At 37.2% G+C, this 22882-nt stretch overlaps 1 protein-coding gene and 1 pseudogene across 1 annotated transcript in view; one reads left to right on the top strand and one right to left on the bottom strand.

The window, feature by feature from the left end:
• LOC102770048 overlaps window positions 1–1551 on the top strand; it is a 2269-nt pseudogene extending 718 nt beyond the window's left edge.
• The window catches only part of PTPRQ (protein tyrosine phosphatase, receptor type Q), a 219688-nt gene that overhangs the window by 34498 nt on the left and 162308 nt on the right, over window positions 1–22882 (bottom strand). The window contains exons 36-38 of the mRNA XM_015571126.1: window positions 12713–12812; window positions 11389–11517; window positions 6107–6151 (exon numbers count right to left, since the gene is read on the bottom strand). Coding sequence (XP_015426612.1) covers window positions 6107–6151; window positions 11389–11517; window positions 12713–12812 — 274 coding nt within the window. The remainder of the gene's footprint in view (window positions 1–6106; window positions 6152–11388; window positions 11518–12712; window positions 12813–22882) is intronic.

Raw genomic sequence — 22882 nt, 5'->3', positions numbered from 1 at the left:
ATATTAAGCAATGAGAATTCCCAGAAGGACCTAACTCAAAGCTTTGGATAATTATCATCACTATACTTATCAGCAAACAGTATAGAGTATAAACAAAGGTCAGATCCTGCCATCTAACACTAGACATTAACAGGTGCTGGATACTTTTGTTAGGAAATTAGATATAGGAACAAAAAAAATCACTCTTGCCTACTTAAGTAATAAAAAATAGGTTTTAAAAAGGAAATAGGGCCTGTTTTGGCTTTATTTTCTTTTGTATCACTCTAAACCCAATCACTTTCTGCAATCAGTCCTTCACATTTGGATTTATATAATGTAAGAAACAAAGCTTTTAACTCTTATGTAATTGTCTAATTCTTATGTAATTGTCCAGTCCAGGCTTATGTTACAATTCCCTTTGCAATAAAGTTTTCAGGCGAGCCTGGCAGGTCCCCGGGCCCGTTTGCTTCCCCCTGGACTTCGGCCTGATCGGCCAGAAGATGCTCTACTCCTCGCAGAGGCCTGCGAGAAGAGCGGGGATGCAGCAGGCAGCCCGGCCAAGAAGGCCCCGGCGGAGCAGGAGGTGCCCAGCACATGGCCGGTGGGTTCCAGTGAGAGTTGGACGCACCTCAGGGGAGAGTTCAGAAAACCATATTTTATAAAGCTAACGGGGTTTGTTGTAGAAGAAAGAAGACATTACACTGTTTATCCATCCCCACACCAAGTCTTCATATAGACCCAAACGTGTGACATGAGATGTGAAGGTTGTCATCCTGGGACAGGATCCCTATCATAGACCCAGGGGCTCTGCTTTAGTGTTCGAAGACCTGTTCCACCTCCGCCCAATCTGGAAAACATGTATAAAGAGCTGTCTGCAGACATTGATGGGTATGTTCCTCCGGGTCATGGAGGTTTATCTGGGTGGACCAAGCAAGGTGTCTCCTACTCACTGTTGTCCTCACGGTCAGAGCACATCAGGCCAATTCTCATAAAGAGAAAGGTTGGGAGCAATTTACCGATGAGGTTGTGTCCTGGCTCAATGGGAAGTTGAATGGCCTTGTCTTCTTGCTCTGGGGTTCCTATATCAGAGGGGCAGTGCCATCTAGGAAGCGCCACCACGTGCTGCACACTGCCCGCCCCTTCCCGCTGTCAGTGTACAGAGGGTTCTTTGGATGCAAGCATTTCTCTAAAAGCAACTAGCTGCTGCAGGAGCCCGTCATCTGGAAGGATCTGTGACCCTGAACTGGGAGGTGGCAGGGAGGTGGGGGTATGCCTCTGGGCAGTTTCTAGAAGATCCTATTGAAGTATTTGTCAGTGACAAGTCGAATTTTTTTAAAAAAGTAATTTCCCTAGTGATTCTTAAGCACTCTGCACATGGGGGTGAAAGTTTCGGTAAAGCAGCCATGAGCCAGGCTGCCCCAGAGTAGGAGCTTTATCCAGTAAAGACTGTACCCTGTGACCAAATGTCTGTGACTTTGGAACCTGGCTTTGGCCTAGCCCTAGATTCTAGGCCCTAGAGCAGTGATGGAGAACCTTTTGAGCTCGGCGTGTCAGCATTTTGAAAAACCCTAATTTAACTCTGGTGCCGTGTCACATAGATACATTTTTTGATATTTGCAACCATAGTAAAACAAAGACATATTTTTGATATTTATTTTATACATTTAAATGCCATTTAACAAAGAAAAATCAACCAAAAAAATGAGTTTGTGTGTCACCTCTGACACGCGTGTCATAGTTCGCCATCACTGCCCTAGAATATGGTCTTGGAAGAGAGAGGAGGTCAAATTCTCTAGACTCTCCTCCTCTCTGTTTCCTTTATGGTTAAAAATTGGGAGAGAAGCACCTTTTCGGTGTATGTCAGCTGCTACGTGTTTTTGCCCGTAGGTTAAACTTTAGCCTATAAGGCATTGGGTGTTTTCCTTTAGAAAGGGCCCCTTGGCACATCCTGGTGTTCCAGCCTGGGCCAGGTCCACTGCCCTTTGCTCCTTTCCAGAACCCTCAGGCCCCTCCTGGAGGGAACTAGGCAGGTCCCAGAAATCAAAGATCAGTTTTCTGACTGTAGCAGAGGTTCTTGAGGAACAATCCTTGGTGTGAGCCTTCAGCTTGGCAAAGGCCAAGAGAAGTAGGCTGGGTCTCAGTCCCACTGTTCTCTGGGTGTTTCTAGGAATAAGCAGTGGAAACTGAACAGAAAGGAAGAGCAAAGGGGATTTGTTTAGGAGATGAGATATTTTTCTGCCAGATGTATCCCGAATTGGGTTTAAAGGCTTTTTTTTTTATGAACAAATCACTTTGGGATACATTTTCTAGAACACTGGCGAATTTTGATCTTTTAAAAACTACTTATGAGGGTGCATATATTTTTTTTAATCCTTTTTTAAAGATGCCATCTTTGTTAGGTCTGCCCCTCCTCTCTAGGTCCTGTTAAACATGCTGTTCTGCTGTGAGCTGGGTTCAAAGTTAAACCTACCAGAGTTTGGAAATGAAAGGTTGTTGAAGTTAAAAAGAAATCTCCAAGTACTTCTCTGGATAGCTTAAATTTATGTCAAAATGGGCATGAATTACCTATTTCAAAAAAAATTAGATTTTTTCCTTGTTGTTGTCTGTGGTATTCAGATAATAGTTCCATATTTTATGGGTATATTTTGCCCTTACGTATTGGCTATGGTCTACATTTTATTTTTCTTTGAAGTTTTAAAATTTTATTTTTTAAATAAGATAAATTATTAATCTGGACAATGAATGTGGAAAATTAGAAAAGAAGGTGGGACATAATATGAGGAAAATGAATTAACTTATCACTGATGAGGTAATTAAATTCCTTTAGGAAAAAATGTTTGGTTAGATACAAATAAAAAATTACAGAAATTGATGTGCATGAGAGCTAACAATGTTATTTCAGGAGAGCTATTTTCAAAACAAGTGCTCCGCGGCGACCTTCCAAGAAACTCATACAGAACACTTCTTTTTATTAACATTTTTTAAAACTTCTAAAATTCTTAAATGGAGAGTATTTTACTGGTATGGTACTCTTGTTTTTTTCACTTACTATATGGGGTGTCCCAAAAAAGTAGATACCGCTTTGAATAATTATAAAGGCAGTGTTTGTTAAAATATACCTCATTTTCAAAGTTGAGCAATCAACTGTTAAAATGTGTGTCCATTTTTGGTGAGTCCCTGTATTTAAAGTTATTGTCAAGTCATATTCAGCTTCTTAGTATACAGATCAGTTGGGTAACTGTCCAGATCTCAATAAGATAACCAACCATGTTCCAATATAAAAGGCTAAACAGTGTTATTACATGAATCTTAGCTGCCTTAATTCCTATGGCCTTTTGCTGAAAAGAGTATTATTTCATGTCTGGGCTCATTTTTTAAAAGTCTATCAAAAACTTAAATTCCACTCAGATTACTCTTGATAGATCCAGAGAGGAGTCATTTATTTTTGTTGGCAGTGGTGATTGAAGACCTTATTGTCACAGAGAATCGGCTTTCCCTCAAGGTCAATGAGTTGAAATCTATAGGGAATTAAAATATAGTCCAAATAGAAAGCCATAGATGATAGCATATAGATGAGCAGCTTAAGTGAGCATTACCGGTAGCATAGGACAAATTAGGAAACTGTTTTCTACTAACTAGTTACGTTAGGCAAAAAAGAAAAGAACCTCAAAGTCTATTGCCTTGATATAAAGATATGAAATTTGCACACACTTCATATTAAAATAAAAATTTGTGAACAATCTTATCTCTCTGGTAAAAATGTATTAATTAATTTTTCCAAGTTTTGCAAAATGGTGAGTGTGAGTTTTTAATTGCTCTGACACTTACATCTACTTCTAAATGATATTCTATTACTTATCCAAAATACTACAATGCTGTCAAAGGTGTCGTAGTTTTGTTCTTCCTGTTGTTTTCATTTGTCCCACTTAAATAGCATCCTTTCAGATCCTTCCTCATTTGTTACAAAATCATCAATAACTGTTCTGTAGTCTTCAATTCAAATTAAGGATATTATCCTAACCAGTGGCTGGTAATATATAGCTGATGCTAAAACTTCATTTTATAAGGTAAATATACAACCCAAGTAAGTCAGTAATGTAATGTTTTTCTTATTTAATTAGAATAACAATCAATTAGTAAGTGATATCCAAGTACTCTCCCAAAATGTCTCCTTATATCTGTAAGGACAAATAGGTTGAAAAGGAACTCAGCCATTTGAAGGGCAGCTCTTTGGAGGCTGCCTTCCTTTTTTCATCACAGTGTTTCCAGTGCCTAGAACAGTGCCGTGCACTTGATAGATGCCCAATTGTCACTTATTTTATTCAAGCAAAGTGAAACGGACTTTTAGATAGAATGGGGAAAGCAACGTTCTTGCTGATGTCAAAGAGCTGAAATAAGATCCCCAGGGTGCAGGAGTTATATTTTCCTCATTACTAAGCCTCTCCACATTAGCACATTTGAAAACAAATTCTTGACAGTTGGTGTATTTTGTCAACCATATATTCTAAATTAAAACCACGGGCATAAGCTTAGGTACCCAAGGGACAATAGGGCTGAAGCGGTAGATAGAGAGGATGAAGAGCCTGCTGACAGCTGTGTGAAAAGATGGACAAAGTTCTCAGTGAGGACTTAATGAAGAGGAGGCTGGTGACATAACACCATCTAAAAGGAAGTCCTTGCAGCCTGAACTATTAGCTATGGAGGCAGATAAGCACTGAAGTTCCTCTGGAAGGAGTTAGGAGGCAACCTCAGAAAACTAAATTTGAAGATCACATCTACTTTAACAAATACAATTTGTGTAGAGGTGTTCTATAAAGATTTTCATTAACCCAAACTATTATGTTTAGTTCTGACTGAGCAGGAAACTATGCAGGACACTAGGAGAGAAAAATAATTGGTGAAAGAGGAGAGACAATGAGATTCTTTGAAAAAGGGAGCATTTTTCTCTGAGGTACTAATGGCATAAAGCAAAAGGATTATGTTTAATGATGACGAAGAAAGACATTCAGCAGAATTGCTCAAACAGAAAACTTGCACGTCTGGAATGCTGAGGTCAGCTTTGAGTGCTGGTTAGAGATGGATCTTTTATGTGTGACATGATCACTTAAATCTTTAGCTCAAGAGTGTCTTACTTTGACAAATGTTTGAATCTGATCAAGCAGGTCCTTTGAGGAAAAGGTATTTTCATAAAACGATTTTAATTCTGTAAATGGAAACTTGACAATTAGTTAATAAACAGTAAAACAAGATTAAGTATGATTCCCAAATGCTAAATGTGATTAGAATAGAAATAGGCCTGCTCTACTCTGTTTCAATCAGGCCGAGTACTATTCAGTAAGAATGTTGGGAGCATTGGCCCCATCCAGCACTGTGGCTCATGGAGACTTCCTCTGTAGTAGGAGATTTGAATTTTTGAAATCAAATGCATTTTCATTCTCTGCTTCCATTTATGTATTTTGCAGGAATTAACTGATTACCTCTGAGGCATTCACTCAATTGCTGGGGTCCAGTCTAATGCTGACATTTTGCTTTCAGAATATAGTAACTTTTGCGCTAATATAAAAAATGACATTTCTGAGCATCAGAGGAGTGCCTGAAAATATGCACTCCAGTTTGGTGTCCAGTGGTCCGGACAAAATTAAAGATTCCATGAAATGTGCTACCCTGTGTGCCCCAGTGTCAGGGAGCAGGAAGTGGCAGCATCTTGGTCCTTACAGATTACCACCTGCAGCAGTTGAAATGAGCTTGTGTGGGGTGTAAACGCAGCCTCCACTTGTCAGATGGCAAATTCAGCCCTAGTGCCATGATTAAAATAGGACAAGAAGTATGTGAAGAAATCTAGGTGAACACTTGTTTTCTATCAAAGCTAACACAACATGAGAACACAGCAAATTCTTAGGACATGCACATTATGAATCAATGTGCATTTTGATAAGATTAACTTTACCATATCAATAGCATGCAGTATTATAGAGGGCACATTATAAGTAGAAAGCATGGGGGATGGCTTTGAGAAAAATAGCAGTTTAAACAATAAAGCACTCAATAATATTTTAAAATACAGAGCACACCACCTGACAAGATTAAAATAGTCACAGCAGAGCTCTGCATCACCACAGTAACTTACTGGATGACAAAAATCTCCTTGCGTCTAAAGAAAAATGAAGAGTATCTGGAAGTAAAGATTCATTAATTATTGAGTATACAAACACTGAATTACTTTTGATAGTCTACTATAAGGACGTGTGCATTAAATATTTTCAGTTTTATTCTACTTCAGCATATTTCTTATTCGGAATTCATATGTTGGTCAGACATTTCTTATTTGGATTCTCATACTTTTGCCATTGCTTATAAAATAGTATAAAACATAAGTAAAATTAACAACCAGAATCTGCCAAAGAACTGATGGCAATAAAAATGCTAACTGTCTTACATAAAATTTCCTGTGTCAGTCAAATACTATGTATTCTTATGAAAGCCACAATCAAAATTGCACTACTAAAGATTTCCCAGTTTCTGCATATTTGAACTTATATTCCTTTGTCCCATATCAAAAAATTCAAAAGGAGGAGAGCGTTCCTTCGAATTGGTCCCTGATAGAAAATGCTGCTTGAAGAAGGAAACCATGAGCCCTTGTGTATTTGAGAGGGTTAATATTGATCTCATCTAGTATGCCTCAGAGTTAAATACACACACACACACACACACACAAATATAGGTGTATTTTGATATCTCAGAATCAAACAGACCTAGGCTATAACCATACCTGTCTTATTTACTAGATGTATGACCTTGAGCAGTTACTTAAAATCTCTACGTATCTTTTGTTTTTCATTTGTGAACCAAAAATAAGAGTACCTACTACAAAGACTGAAAGTTATTTTCGAACACAACATACAGAATTTAAAACATAGTAATTGCTCATAAACAGTAGCAATTATTATGTTACCAATCCCTCTATGAAAGTAAATTAGGGTAATTTTAATTTTACAAATATTATAAAAAACAATAATAACAAAACCAAATGTATTTTTATTTATAGTTTATAAAGCACATTCACAGGATTCTTTCAAATGGTAGGCTTCCTGAGGACATAGCTGTAAGTTGAACAAGAATTCAACATGCAACCATCTAAAGTTATTGAAGAAGGAAAGCTTTTCTTAAACTAGCAATTCAACTGTTTGCTTGATTTTGTTGAGAAATTTAATTCCATTCATTATTACTGAATTTGGCCTTGAGTCTTAATGTACCATTACATTCACTCAACTATAGTAGGCAAGATCATTAGTATGGGATGATACACAAAATTTCTGGGGGTAAAAATTGAGGCTAAGAAGAAATTGAATGTCTGTCAGGTAAGAATATTAGAAACATTGATTAATGTTATTCTGCTATTTTTTTCTGATTTTGTCACCATAGAAACCAAACTTCTGTAACTTAAGTGTGAAAAGGAGGTGAAAATAAGCCCTTTTAGTAAATGGAATCTTTACCTTGTGTTATTTAATTTTTTGTCATAGATCTTTGGGGAGTTAGTCAGTGTTGCACTTAAATCAGTTTAAAAAATAATCCATGGGGCCAATCTCACTATCTTAAAGAGACAGGTCTCTGTTTTACCTGTGCATGTATTACTGACCTTGCCAATATTTTCACCCAGAAGCTTTTCTCACTTCAATGAGGTAAGTGGTGTGCTTTGAAGGAGTCACCACAAAATGTTGTTTTGTTCATTTGCTTATCATATACTAAAACCAAAGGATCATTTGCTAACCTGGTAAATGTGTAATGGATGAGCCCAAAATATTAAATGTTCTTCCTAAAAACTGGCTTGTATTGTCAAAATGTAAAAATAAAATGTGCATAATGAAATGACATAATTATCATTCCACATAAGAATTTAAAATGTTGGTGTACCCTGACTGTTCTCATGGAGTTATGGTGTATTAAATCTTTGAGTTTTATTCTCCTTCAAGAAGAAAAAGTATAAAGTGAGAGAATTCTTCAGATCTTTTATGAAGCAAGGTAAAATATAAATTAAGCAATAATAATTTACATATATAACAATTATAGTATAAAGCTTAAAATGTACATAATAAAGAGATAGATAACATAAAATCCTATATGATAAAAGCATAATATGCAAATCGACCAAACAGCAGAATGATCCATTGGTGGGGGGCGGGGCCAGCAAGCAGGCAGCTCTAGGCCAGCCCAGGCACGTGCTAGGGGGCAGATGGAGGGGACTATGATTGGGGGGCAGCAGAGACCCACAGTGGTGGAAGGGCAATCAGGGGAGGAGAGTCAGGGCCTCCAGCTGGCACTGTCCCCTGATCAGCCCGCCTGGTCACATCCTGCAAAGGAGGCCAGACTGTGGCTTAGGCCCACTCCCAGTGGGAAGCGGGCCTAAGCCATCAGTCGGACATCCCCCAAGGGCTCCTGGACTGTGAGAGGGTACAGGCCAGGCTAAGGGACCCCCTGAGTGCATGAATTTTCGTGCACCAGGCCTCTAGTAGTTAAATAATTTGTAACTATAAAATCTTTCAAAGGATTTAGTACCAAGCATCACAATGCTTTTTTTGTCAACTAGATAACACCCTATAATTAATATTTTAATGACTGATTAGATATTCTCTTTTATTACTTCTTTTATGGACATGTGGAGACATATAGCCGTGAGGAAAATTGAAGTCCAACCAGCATGAAGAAATTGAGCAGGTTCTATGAAAAAGAACTTGCTTGAGCTTAAGTAAGAAAGAGCATATGGGTAGACTTAAAGGAAATTATCTAAGTGTTTTCCTGCAAATGACAAAGACATATGGCATAAGTGACTCAGCATTTTGGAAGCTAACTTAAGCTCCTTAATTCTTCACTTCTAGAACCTACTATCTGCCATCAGTCTCTGTGGCTCCAGCCTCATCAGACCTGCACGGTTTTGAATAGGTTTAGTTTTTTCCAACACTTAATCATGGATCCTCCTCTAGTTACTATTTTTCTAGTATCACTGTCTAATGTATTAGTGACTTTATTAACATGAAAAATTTCAACAAATAATAAAGCTAAAGATAGATCTCTGTAATGAAGAGTTAATACCCAAACCATTAGATGACTATTTTTAACACATTTCTATAATAAATCAAGCAAAGCATATTATTATGTGCCATTGGAATTACAAACAGAATGTTTTACAGTCACGAATACTGGAATCATAAACAAATGGGAAAGTAAAAAGCATGGACACTAAAATTTCCAAGTTTGTTATTACTAGGAGTAATATATACTAATTTTCTATGTGTAAAAGTAAATAAGACATTTAAAACATATTTGAAAGACACTCCTACATCCTTTTACAAATAAAGTGACATGTAAATAAATGTGAAAATCAGAAAAAAAATAACCAGGAGTCAGGGTTAAATAAGGCAGTCCCTGAATTATAAACACTGAATAATAAACAATCTGTAAGTCCTCACCCACCTTTTCTATTAACTTCTATAACAGTAATTGTTAAAAAAATAAACAAATAAAAATACAACAACAACAAAAAAACAACCTTCTACCTTTTTATAATGGCTGTGTTCAGAAGTGGAGGAAGCTTCAAACTGTGCAAACATGTAGAGTTTAGGGGATCTGACCTTACCAAAGCCCAAAGTTTGCCTAGAAATGGTACCCTCCTTAATAAAGAATACATTCTCTGATACTGATTGGCTTTACTCTCCACCCCCCCCCGCCCCGCCACACACACACACACACACACACTTTATTATTTGATATCTGTGAAAGACCTATTTCCTAAGGACTTTTGGAGAATTAATGAAAAATATTTTTTAAAAATTCTCTAAAAGTTGGTGCTTAGCAGTTCACATTTTAGTATGAACAGATTAAAACAACTACAATTAATTGCACTGAGAGACTTGAAGTTTTATCACTTGCACACCTTGGGGTGTAGAAGAAACGACTGGGCCCCAGGCCTGTGGAGGAGGCAAAAAGCCTTGAGAAAAGAGTACAGAAAGGCACCTGCAAGAATCCTACTGAAATTCAGTTGGCCCACAGAGACTAGACACTTCCTTTCACCACGCAGTATGACCCTTCAAGGACTGGGAGGCACAGCTTCATACTAGTAATGCGCTATTGTTCCTATGATGTGGTTTCATTTTGGCAGGTTACCCGGGGAATCTATTGATCTTTTACACACACCATTTCTTAGATCGAAAACTATGCCTTGGGTAATATATCTTACACATAGTTTTTGGAGTAACATCCATTTCAGATGGAAATGGTCTGTATTAGAATATTAACATAGATACATATATGAATAGAAAGAAGTTTTCATATCCAACAAGCCTAATTTCCTTGTAATTTAGTGATAATACTAAATAATTTCCATCCTGAAGCATTTGGAAGGTGCCTGCTCATCAGGTGACACTTCTCTCTATAGCACAGTTTAGCTATCTTAGACATGCTGGAAATATCCATGCAAAGTCGATCTATTAGGGAAAGGGCAAACTTTGTAAACAACAGCTATATATGATTGATTCCTTAGTAAGTTCCAGATCTTTGATGTCATATTTTCAGAGTTAATACTTTAAAAGTACAACTGAGTTGTTTTGTATCAATTGCCTTGTGTTTATTTAAGCATCACAAAATATTGACTCTTAAAAGAACCTAAACTTGTTAAGACAGCCTGATGATAGTTTTTATTGAGAATTTGATAAATTATCCTAATAGACAAAAGTTTTTCAAATGTTCCAACATTCTGAATAATATGTAATGATTTTAAAAGAATTTAAAATTACCTATTCTTTAAAATTAAGCACTTCACTATTTCCAATACATATTATTGATACATATTTAGTACACACATATTTACTTTTCCTTCCAAAGGTAATTTTTACTTTGCATTTAATTTTTAAATACTAAGCAATTTAAAAAATATAGTTTCACTATACAATTTATAATTTTAATGTAATGTCATACTAAAATAAGGAGTTATAAAAAGGCTTTTATAAAAATAAACAATATCAAGTCATTACAAATTTAATTATTTTAAACTTGTGATTAAAAAGGTGAACACCTCCAGAAAAATCTTATTTAAAAAAATCTATCATGTGAAGTGAGTTGTTAAACATAACTTTAAAGGTTTAATGTGTAAAGATATTTGCCTCAGAAAAAAATTAAAAAGCTTGGTTGAAAGCACTATAGTCCGAGGTTCATATTGAACTCTAAGTATTAAGAAGATTAAGTGATTCTCCGAACATCAGTGAGAAGTGTGCAGAAGATGGAGGTCACCCTTTGAAAGAAGATCTCTGTGACCTGTATAAATAGGAGCCCCACAAACACTTCCAACAAGCATAGGTCAGAATAGGGTCATGGCTCCAGGCCCTCTGGACCACTGTTCGCCCAGAGGAGTGTGCTCACCGCGTTAATCTCTCGTCCTTCAGTTCCAGGTCTGCCACTGTGATTAGCTGGTCCAGCTTGAATTTAGTGTCAATAATTTCTGCATCGCGAGGAGAGTATGTGCCGCCTTCCTTCTGCTTCTGACGAATCCTGAAATCCATGCAGCAAAGTCCAAGAAGGGGATAGCACAGAAAGCATTAGACATGAGTCAAATAATTTCTTCGCTGGGATCAATTCTCTGACTATACTGAAAATGTACAGCTACTCAGGATCTTGTTCAGGTTTCATTCCATAGCACCTATTTTTAATAAATATTTTTAACATGTTAATTTGTTGAAGTTTCAAAATTTAATGAGAATTAGTTGATCAAGGCCTGAGCCACTGGCATATTTAAAATATACAGCAACTGAGACTGATTCTGTGAGCTTATATCCCTCCCCTCCAATTGCCTAATAGATTTCTCCAAATAAAAAATATGCCAAAGTGAAAATAGCTCAATGATATCAGCACCACTGCTAAAAGACAATGCTCTGTTGTTTTAATTATTTCAAATATTTTAATTAAATCTGTCTGTTATAAATTATTCAAAAATATATAGAAAGCCTGTCTGCTTTTGTGTTATCATTTTATTGTTTCTGAGCTCTAAATCCACTCTTCTTTGCCCTGGTTTGTAATATTAGAGCTAGACGTGGTAACATTTCTCTTTTGCCTGCTAGCAAGATGTTAAGCTTTGTCAACAGAGGACACTGGAGTGACACTGCAAGGCTATAGGGATGGGAGACACTTCCCTTGGGGGTTCATGCTGCAATATTTTTATTCATGTGAGAGCCCAGCCACCCACTTGCATGAGCTCTGGCTGCCTCTTAAGTTCAGGCTCTTCCCACAGGTGAATGGTAACAAGTAGCTCCAGCTGAATATCCAGATATTCAGGAAGAGTTTGTTTCTACAGACCAATTCAGCCTGCCTACCCTCCAATAGCCATGGGTAGCTTCTAAAGAACAGCTCCAGCCCCTTCCCCCTGTCACATTTCTTTGCCCACCAATAGGCAGTAGGCTGCATGTGCTTGTAGTAGCCACTCCTTGTTAGCCTTGGGCCTTTTCTGGTTCTTAGTTCCTTTATTGTCCTCTCTCCCTCATCCTGGAGAGGGCATCTGCTTTGCTTCACTGACTAGTTCTGGACCCCTTAGATCCTTTACCTTTTAGTAGTTATGTATTTCTACTAGTTAACAGTTCTTTTCATTAGATATTTCGCATTCAGGTCACTGTTGTGGCTTGTCTCCCTATTGGACTGTGACAGAATAATTCTCACAAAGCATAGTAGGCATGTGAGCACAAATAATTCTTACCTTGCAAATGCAAAAATAGCTGTTCCAAGAAGAATGATTGAAAGGATGCACAAAGTGACTGAAAGAATAATCTCCACAGTTCTTTCTGAAAGTCCTTCACCTGGAGAGGACGAAGTATAACATTATCATTAGTTGTTGTTGTTGTTGTTATTATTATTATTATTATGTAATACTATCTTGGATCTCAAAACACAGAAAAATGTCTTCTTAGACTATTGCTCAAGAATACTAATAGCATTTACAAATTTGTTTGTTCATCTTATTCTCCTAAATCTTAATACTTTGGGACTCAATCTTTGGACTTCTTCATTTTTTTATCTAAACTCACTCCCTTGGTGAGCCTACCCAACCTCATGGCTTTAATCTTCATCTATATGATGGTGACTATTAATTGTTACCTACTGAACTTACTTGTATAACCAACTGCCTCCTGGAAGTGTAATTAAAATAAAATAAATCAAAATTTTCAAAGCGAATCTCCTATACTTCTCTTATCTCAGGTGCATCCTTCCACCTCTAGTTGATGGCAACTTCACTGTTCCAGTTGCTCAGGCCCAAAACCTTGCAGTCATACTTGACTTTCTCTTAGAACAAATCCAAAATCTTTGAGGAAATCCTGTTAACTTTATCAAGTTATATACTCTTTTCATTAAAAGAAACTAGAAAACTTGGATGGTAATTCCAAAGTGGTAGTAGGGAACAAAAGGAATTCACATATCTTATGGGGCAAGAATGCTAAGAAGCTTTCAAAGACTAATGATATAAGAACAAAAGATCCTCTTAAAGAGGTTCCTCCTGGCCAAAGAAGGGACAATTTAGATTTTATAATAAATAGAAACTGAAATTGATTGAAATAGAGTCCATATATAAAAAATCCATGCATTCTAATAAACTATGGGATGAATAATAAAATTAGATACACAATATTACATTTCTAATGAAATAAGTGATTCAGGTAACAATCATAAGTGCTTTTCTAAGTGATGAGGAGGAAGGTTGATAGGAAATTGGATATTTATAGAATCAAAAATAATGCCCCACAGATTATTTTCTGGTTATAATAAAGGAAAAAAAACTACTTTCTAATAAAGAATTATGCTGTCACTACTACTAAACTTGCTAATCAATTTAAGTTCATTGAAATGTGGCAACAAGATATCATACACCTTCTGATGTGAGGTATTTTGACCTAGGCAGCAACACTTTTAACATATCCCTGCCAAAATCATTAATTGTGAATATTCAAACCTTTATATCTCATTTCTAATTTATAAGAAAGTACTAAAAGGAGGAAAAAATTAATGCTACCAAACAAAAGAAATCTGGAAAATTAAGAATATGGAACCTCCTGTAGAACAACTCATCTGATTGCTTTAATGAGTCTATATCATAGCGGGAAAAAGAAGGGAAAGGGAAGTTTCTTCTAGATTAAAAGAGATTAAGAGATCAGACAATCAAAGATAATGTGTGACCTGTTTATTTTGATCCTGATTCAATCAAGCTAAAAAGAAAAATACCAAAGGATGATTTGAAAATGTATGTGGTATTATATAATATCAAGGATATATTTTTAATTTATTTTACTGTGACAATATAATATACTAGAAGCCCAGTGTGCAAAATTGTACCGCGCTGTCCACCCCCGTGCGCCCCACTGCGCTTGTAGCCCCACCCACCTGCACGCCTCACCCGCTGCCCTGCCCGCCTGCCAGCCACCAGCCTTGCTGCAATCGGGGCCTGTGGGCTACGCCACGTGAGCCATGATCCCTGCCCTTCCCCACCACTTCGAGCAGCTCTCGGGCCAGGGGGAGGGACTGAGAGGTGCTCCATGTACCTCCTGGTGAGTCCAGTCATTGGTTGTTTTGGAGTGATGTTGTTATGCCACAGGCCTTTTATAATATAGATATATACTCATTAGAGATACATAGTTGTTTCAGGGTTCCTTCTGTGATTTACTTTAAAATACTTCATAAATAAAAGAATGAATGCATAAATAAAACAATATGACAAAATGTTTAAAATTATTCAACTTAATTAGTAGGTTCTGGGGGGGTGTCATTATAATCTTCAAAACTTTTGTGTATGCTCTACTCACTTCTCACTATCTCAGCTGCTAGCATCCTGATCCAGGCTACCATCTGGTTTTATGTGAATTATTTTGTGGACTAGAGACCTGGTGCATGAAATTTGTACACTGTGAGGGGGTGTCCCTCAGCCCAGCCTGCACCCTCTCCAATCTGGGACACCCTCATAATCTGGGACTGCTCACAATCTCACCTACCTGACTGGCTGATTGCCCCTAACTGCTTCTGCCTGTCAGCCAGCCTGAACACCCCCTAACCACTCCCCTGCCAGACTGATTGACACCTAACTATTCCCTGCCAGCCCAATTGCCCCTAACTGCCCTCCCCTGAAGGCCTGATCCCCCCAACTGCCCTCCTTCCCCTGCAGGCCTGGTTGCCCCCAACTGCACTCCCCTGCTGGCCTGGTCACCCCTAACTGCCCTCCCCTGCTGGCCATCTTGTGGTGGCCATCTTTGACCACATGGGGCAGCCATTTTGTGCAAGGGCGTGATGGTTAATTTGTATATTACCTCATTATTATAAAGGTACACAAGTTCCCTGTATCCACCCTTGTCTTCTATCCATCTATCTCTAAATAGCAGCAAGATTCATTCTTTTAAAACATTACCTCTCTACTTAAAACACTCCTCTCTTACAGAGAAAAGCCAAAGTCCTTCCAATGGACTATTTGACCTGGTCCCTCATTAACTCTCTGGTTCTCTGACTTCTCCTCCAACCTCTACCTTATACACTCCTCTGGAGCCAGAATGTCCATCTTGTTGTTTCTGGAACATACCAAGTCACTCTTGACATAGGGCTTTTGCATCAGCTTCATCCCTTGCCAAAAAAGTATCTCCCTTATATATCGGCCTGGAGAGCCTTTTTTTTTTTTTTAAGAATTTTATTTATTTATTTATTTATTTATTTATTTATTTATTGTCTAAAGTTTTACATATGTCTCCTTTTCCCCCAGTTTCCCCCCCCTTCCCCCGCCAGCCATTCCCACCCCAGGCAAGCCCCCACCGCCCCAGTGTCTGTGTCCATTGGTTATGCTAATATGCAGGCATACAAGTCCTTTGGTTGCTCTCTAACCCCTCCCCCTTACCATTTGTCTCTGGATCTATTCTTGTTCATCAAATTATGTTGATCATTATATCCCACATAAGAGTGAGATCAAGTGATATTTATCTTTCTCCAACTGGATTATTTCACTTAGCATGATGCTCCTGGAGAGCCATTTCATGATCTCCAAGGGTTGCTTCTCAATGAGGCCTACACTAACCACCTCCTATGAATGTATAGGTGTCTCCAAAATTCATATATTGAAGCCATAAGGCCAAGGGTAAATACATTTAGAGTAAGGAAGTAATTAAGTTTAAATGGGTTCATAAGAAATAAGAGTTGGGTCTAATCTGATAGGCCCAATAGTTTTAGTATCCTTATAAGAAGAGATACCAGAAAGCTGGCTTTCTCTCTCTGGATGGACACACACACACACACACACACACACACACACACACACACGAAGGAACAGGCATGTAACTTTAGTGAGAAAGAGGGTTTCTACAAGTCAGAATGAGAATCCTCACCAGATACCAAGTTGACTGCAACCTGGATCTTGCATTTCTAGCCTCCAGAAATGTGGGAAAATAAATTTTTGTTTTTTAAGCCACCCAGTCTATGGTCTTTTGTTAAGGCAGCCCACGCAAACTATGATATCACCATTAACAACTGAAAGACATAACTAGCTCACTTCCTGCCTCCTCTCTTCTATATCCTCTGCATACTGTCTACTCTTTATTTTCTCCATAGCCCTTATCACCCTTTAATTTACATTATAATTCATTTATTTATTATCCTTATTGTTTATTATCCGTCCAGAATGTAAACTCTCTGAGGACAGGGGACTTTATTCAAAACTGCTTTTCAAGTTCTGAAAATAGTACCAGGCACATAATAAATGCTCAATGAATATTTGTTAAATTTACTAATGAATACAAATATTGAAATAGATACTACTTTTTTTCGGGTTGGAGATCAGTCATTGAAACAAATAAGAATGTACAACTTATTAATCATTATTTTAGACAACTACTGAAATTATTGTAAAGTTTAATTTATCTGATTTATAATTTTACTGTAAAAAAAAGTATTAAAGTTGAGTGACAAAATAGGCTATTTGTAAAATATGCGGGGCTTAATGTTTTATATTTTCCCCCTGGATTGATGCTTATGAAATGTTAAAATATAAAAGGGTTCCTATGGCGATTCTGCATGGTAGATTTAAATGAACACTGGACATTAAAGAGTTATCAGAGTTTTATGGTTTTCTAGAATCACCAGCACAATTTAGAAGACACTAAAGCAGCATGTAGCTCCTAAAGTATTTTAGATACACCTTTCTTTATACATAAAAATGTGAACGATTTGTTTGATTGAATTTTCACATGCTGACTCTTAATTGGATATGCTTGGGAAAGGAAACGTGAAGATGAATGAAGAATCTTTATCAGGTAATATTGAATCACTGGACTTTAGAACTCAGTGGGGATAAAAATGATTTCATAGACCACAATTTTTTTCCCAGATTACATTACTGTTTCAAAGCACTAGCCAAGTGAAGTGAGGAAATGACATACCATGTATTAATAAACAATGTGTAATCCTTTGGGCACACGTATTACAAAAGTACCACTAGGAAAGTACAAAATGTGCCATGATTGTGAGAACAAATTCTGCTTCATTGCTATGCATGTACCCACAAAGCATGACCAATAAGAATGAAGGCACTTCTATAAATCTTTTCACAGAAAATGGAATTATTTTACCTAAAAATATAAACATGAATCTTTTTGGAATAAGTATGAGTCATTTCCTCAATAGACTTAAAATTCTATAAAAGGTCAAATTAAATTATGTTATATTTACAGAATAAAACATACCATTGTAATTAAGCAAGTCATAATTATAAAGTACTAATTAAGTTCTCATCAGTATTATATTTTGATTGTAATTATCAGTATTGAATCTCAGTATATGGATCTGATTAAGCCAGTTTTATATCTCTAAGAAGCTTAAGTTAAATTGGTTATAAAGCTTATCAGCTTTATAATGTCTGGCTTTTGACATAGGAACATGTTACATGATCTTATTAATATTATTATTAATCTTCAAAGAAAACAAGTTCAAGTCCTTTTAACAAAAATTAAATATAAGGAATAATTGTTTGGCTTAGTCATCCTGGATATTCTAATACCACACAAAAATTTATGAAAAGCCACTCAATTTCATAATTTAAGAAATGTAAATTAAAATAATCTAGGCAAATGTTATTCTCATACATCAGAATGACAAAATATTAAAAGTGGTTTCTAGAATGTAGGAAGAGTCTCACTTATTCATTGCTAAAAAATGGAATTACTGTATCTTTATGTGTAAGAATAAAGCATACTCATGTGTGAATGTTAACTTCAAAAGCTAAGACAAGAAGATGAAAAGAGGACAGCTAGAAATCATTTAAAATGTTAAGAAGAGAAAATGGTACAGCAAGAATAGGAAGTCTGTGAGAGCAGAAACATCACCAATAGTCATGAAATTGAAAGCTCCTGGGGCACTTAACGATTTTCAGGCAACGTGGTAACAGTGATTACAAGAAGAGCACTGACTAGACGCAGGGGTGGGCAAACTTTTTGGCTCGAGGGCCACAATGGGTTCTTAAACTGGACCGGAGGGCCGGAACAAAAGCATGGATGGAGTGTTTGTGTGAACTAATATAAATTCAAAGTAAACATCATTACATAAAAGGGTACGGCCTTTTTTTCCCAATAGTTTTATTCATTTGAAACGGGCCGGATCCGGCCTGCGGGCCGTAGGTTGCCCACGGCTGGACTAGAGAGTCACACTGCCTGAGTCTAAAAGCTGGTGCTGTGACTTCCTAGCTCAGTAGTCTTGGGCAAGTTTCTTAAAGAGCCAGTTTCATACTTTTTACCAATAAATAGTCAATATCTATTTGTCAGAGACCATGTTATAAGGTTGTGAAGAATACAGTAGGTCATATATAAAAACAGTAAGAAAAATCTTGGTACATAAATAATGTTTAGTATTTTTATAAATAAACATTTATCACATTTATTCATTTATTCTTCAGATTTACTTTCCCAGTTATTTTGTGAGATGAGTATTATCATTCTCATTTTGGAAATGAGATTTCAGAAGTTACTTTTTTAAATAATTAACCCGTCACATAAATTCGATATATGCCAAAAGTGCCTGAAATATGCCTAACTAGCCACAAAGTTATGAGGTTCACCCCCCCCCATTACCACTATCTCTTTAATGTAATAAAAATCTTCCCTATACCTCTGGTTTTTTGGGGGAAAGTGATTCTTTTGCTGCAAAAATACATAAAGACCCTGTTTCTCAGTGAACATATTGGAACTTTTCATTGTTAGCTTAGTAATTAAAGGAGAGGTGTTATGACAGAAGAAAACCGTCACATGGTGCCTTTGCCATCGGGTTTAAGATTCCACCTTATTCAGCTTTAATGAAACCTTGTAGGGTGCAGAAAGGAGTGTGTAGTTTTCGAATCACAGGAACTCTCTATAATTAAACCTTGCAATCAAAACATTGCCGACCAGCAGTTTCCATAAACAGTTGTGCCTATAGAGGATTTCCAAAAAGGGTTTAAGTGGAATTCTTGTCAGTTTTGTTAATAAAAATGCCAATGCTTAATCCTGAGTGAAAAAAAATCAAATAAATTATAAGAATTTTTTTCAAGATTAAAATAATGGTGCATGTCATTTCCCATGTTTATTCTTCCAGGCCATAATGGTTTCCCTGGCAAATTCCTCTTAGACCCACTCATCCTTATCCAGGCAAGCTCTGCCTGATTCTTCTCACTTGCACTATTGTCAGCCTCTTTCACTAAAAACTTTTAGTCTCTCAGTCTATGGTGATTCTTTTGATCATAATTTTAACTTCTGAATGATAATGTTTCTGAGAGTCACAACCACTATCAAAATGGCCTGCCTTGGAATAATATGCCCTGAACAAACTTAGAAACACAGCCTTACAAAGGCTCTTAGATCCTGAAGATTTTACTGATAGACAATGCAGCTCAGAACTCACTTCCTGTGGTGTGTGAAATGCCAGTGAATGAACATATATCTACTGGTGGTTTGATGAGCTAAATGGGACCTATATTTCTTTCACTGAAGTCTGGGATCTCAGACATGCATGTCTTTAGTAGGCTTGTTAAGAATGTTAAGAGTCGCTAGCCCATTGTAAATGCTATTATATATCTTTCTACATGACATATTTGAGAGAAAGGGGGACTTGAAGATCTTTTGTAACCTTATGGTGACATTAAGGATATTATATTAATGCATTTTATTATTTGCTTGCCTACAATCTGACAGACATTTTTGCCATTGACTATTGTATAAATGGTCAATGTTATTTCTTTTGTGAGTTCTACTATAACTTCCTTGGCAATGTTCTTTCTCTGAAAAGTTGCATGACCACTGGCCTTTTATTAATGTCAAATCATGGACCAGGGCCATTTCTGGTGGAGCTCTTTAGTGCCTGGCTTATCAGCAAATCTGATCTCTAACAGAATCATAACATCCAATAGTCAGGTAGAAAACTGATTGGAGGACAGAAAGTGATGTTGTTAACTCCATTAACTAGCAAAGTGACTGGAATGCTTTGCTAGTCATCAAGGAAGTCTACTCTACTGGTACAGTTCATACTCCAGATCTGAACATCTCATTTCACAACTGAGGTTTTCACTCCTTGTAATTTCCTCTACTCCTGCCTGTCACTGTTTTACTATCTATAAATGACTAGAGAGCAGAACTCCACACGACCAATCCAAAGCATTACAGAGCAAAGCCTATTTACTACAAAGCTGCTATATGTCAGAAGCAATCCCATGGAAGACCACTCTAAGAGGGAGTCTGAAAGGCTGTCCTTCTGCCATTGGCTTACAAATAATATATGAACTCTGAGAATTTAATCATAGACACATGAAACCCTTTGCTGTCACTTCCCCTTAGCAACCCAGTGCCTTTCTCCCTACCGCATCCAGTCTGTGTTTCACCAGCCCCTTCCTCCCTGGCCTTGGCAGGATCCTGTGCTCTGCCCTTTGCTCCACATCTTAACATCCCTTCTAGGCTCCTGTTGTTACCAGGGCACATAAGCATTAGTACATAGATGACTAGGGTGATAGTAGTTATGATTCCAAAAAGGAACCAAGAACTGGCTGTGTATTACTGTTACTTTCCAGAGTTAATTATTGTATTCTCCCTAGTCTGTGAGAGAAAGGAAGAAAAAGAAGATAAGCATGGTCCCTGATACTCGGGTATCCCCTTTTTTATGGCTTTTCATGCTCATTCCTATTCCCCTGAATATCTCAACTTTGCCTCTCAGATAACTAACTGAATATGATGTCCTCACATCAATAACAAAGATAAATACCACATGATCTCACTTATATGTGGAATCTAATGAGCAAAATAAACTGATGAACAAAATAGAACCAGAGGCATGGATGCATACATGGAGCAGACTGACAGAGCTCGGAGGGGAGGGGGCACTAGATAAAAGAAGGTGAAGAGATTAGCCAAAGCATAGCACAGTGTGGTGATGGCCGGAGGGAGGGGGGCTGGGGCTGGGTGGAGGTGGGCAAGTGGGGAGAAATGGGGGACATCTGTCATACTGTCAACAATAAGTAAAAAATAAAAGAAAAAAGGTAAAAAACAAAAATAAATTAAAATAAATAAATCTGTATGAGACCAATAAGCTATGAGAGGCACGGACAGCAAGGAGGTCTCTTTTCAGCACTGCTAGCTATTCACTTTGTCTTTGACTCTTTTCTTCCATCAGCAAACACACCGGGATCATTAGTTAGTGGAGGCGATAGGCTCTGAATGCCATAATCTCGAGGAAATTATGTTAGTGCCTTCAAGGCATTTACTGCGGTGATATCATTGTGTGATGAAAATCACCTATCAAATGAAGAAACACTCAACACAATTTCAATATCCCAAGTCTCATCGGCTAGTTTTAAAATGATTAATATATTGTGTACAGTTAATCAAACCAGTGATTTTATGAAATTAGAGAGACTAGTCAAAGAAATGTGTTATTCCTCTGTCAACATCCATGTAGCTAGTCACATGCTCCTTCTTTATTTCTTCAAGGTCCAATGTTTTATTAATTAAGTGGAGCCTGCAGAAGCTGGCTTTCTATACAATTAATGTTTAAAAACCTGGTGAGAATTTCTAACTGAAAATGGTAGAACAATTATCTGCATCCAGCTTCAACTCTTACTGAAATCTGTTGCAGCTCATCATATGCTGTGTATCTGCGCAGCAAACAAAGTTCCACATTCTCAAAGCTTGGTGCAAATTGGAAGTTGTGATCCACTCAAAAAATTCTGGGGATATAATTTCTCCTAAGGAAGTATATTTCTAAAGTTTTTGAGTATAGCCTACCCCCAAATAAGCTATTAAGCATTTAAATTTGTTTCTAACTATAAAATATTAATGTCTTTACATATGTTGCTTTATGTAAATCTTTCAAGGTAATATTCTCATCACCATTTTCAAAACAAGGAAACAGAAGCTTATAAAAATTAAATTATTTTCTCAAGTGGAGGAGCCAAAATTTGAATGCAGGTGTAAATCCTCTATTTGGGGTGTAATTGCTATCAAATCTGTGCTAGAATCCTGACCCAGCCACATAATTACTTAATATGAACCTTGGTTTTCTCATCATTAAAATGGAGGTAGCATTATCCCCTGACAGGGTCTCTGACATTAGGGTCAGATAATTCTTTGCTGAGAGGGGCTGTCCTGTGCACTGTGGCATGTCCAGCAGTATCTTTTGTTTCTGCCCAGTAGATGCCCATAGCTCAGCCCCCATGGTCGTGACAACCAAAAATGGCTCCAAAGATTCTCAAATGTCCCTGGAGGGTAAAATCACTTTGATTGGGAACCACTGATCTAAAGTAAAGGATAGTTGTGAAGAGCTCATCAGTTAATACATACAAAGAACCTGAAAGTATGTCTGGTATAGAATATTTAACGTTAGATGATGGTGATGA

This window comes from Myotis davidii, unplaced genomic scaffold (genome assembly GCF_000327345.1).
Source record: "Myotis davidii unplaced genomic scaffold, ASM32734v1 scaffold26, whole genome shotgun sequence".
In the NCBI taxonomy this organism is placed as follows: Eukaryota; Metazoa; Chordata; class Mammalia; order Chiroptera; family Vespertilionidae; genus Myotis; species Myotis davidii.
This window is presented reverse-complemented; position numbering and strand designations above follow the sequence as displayed.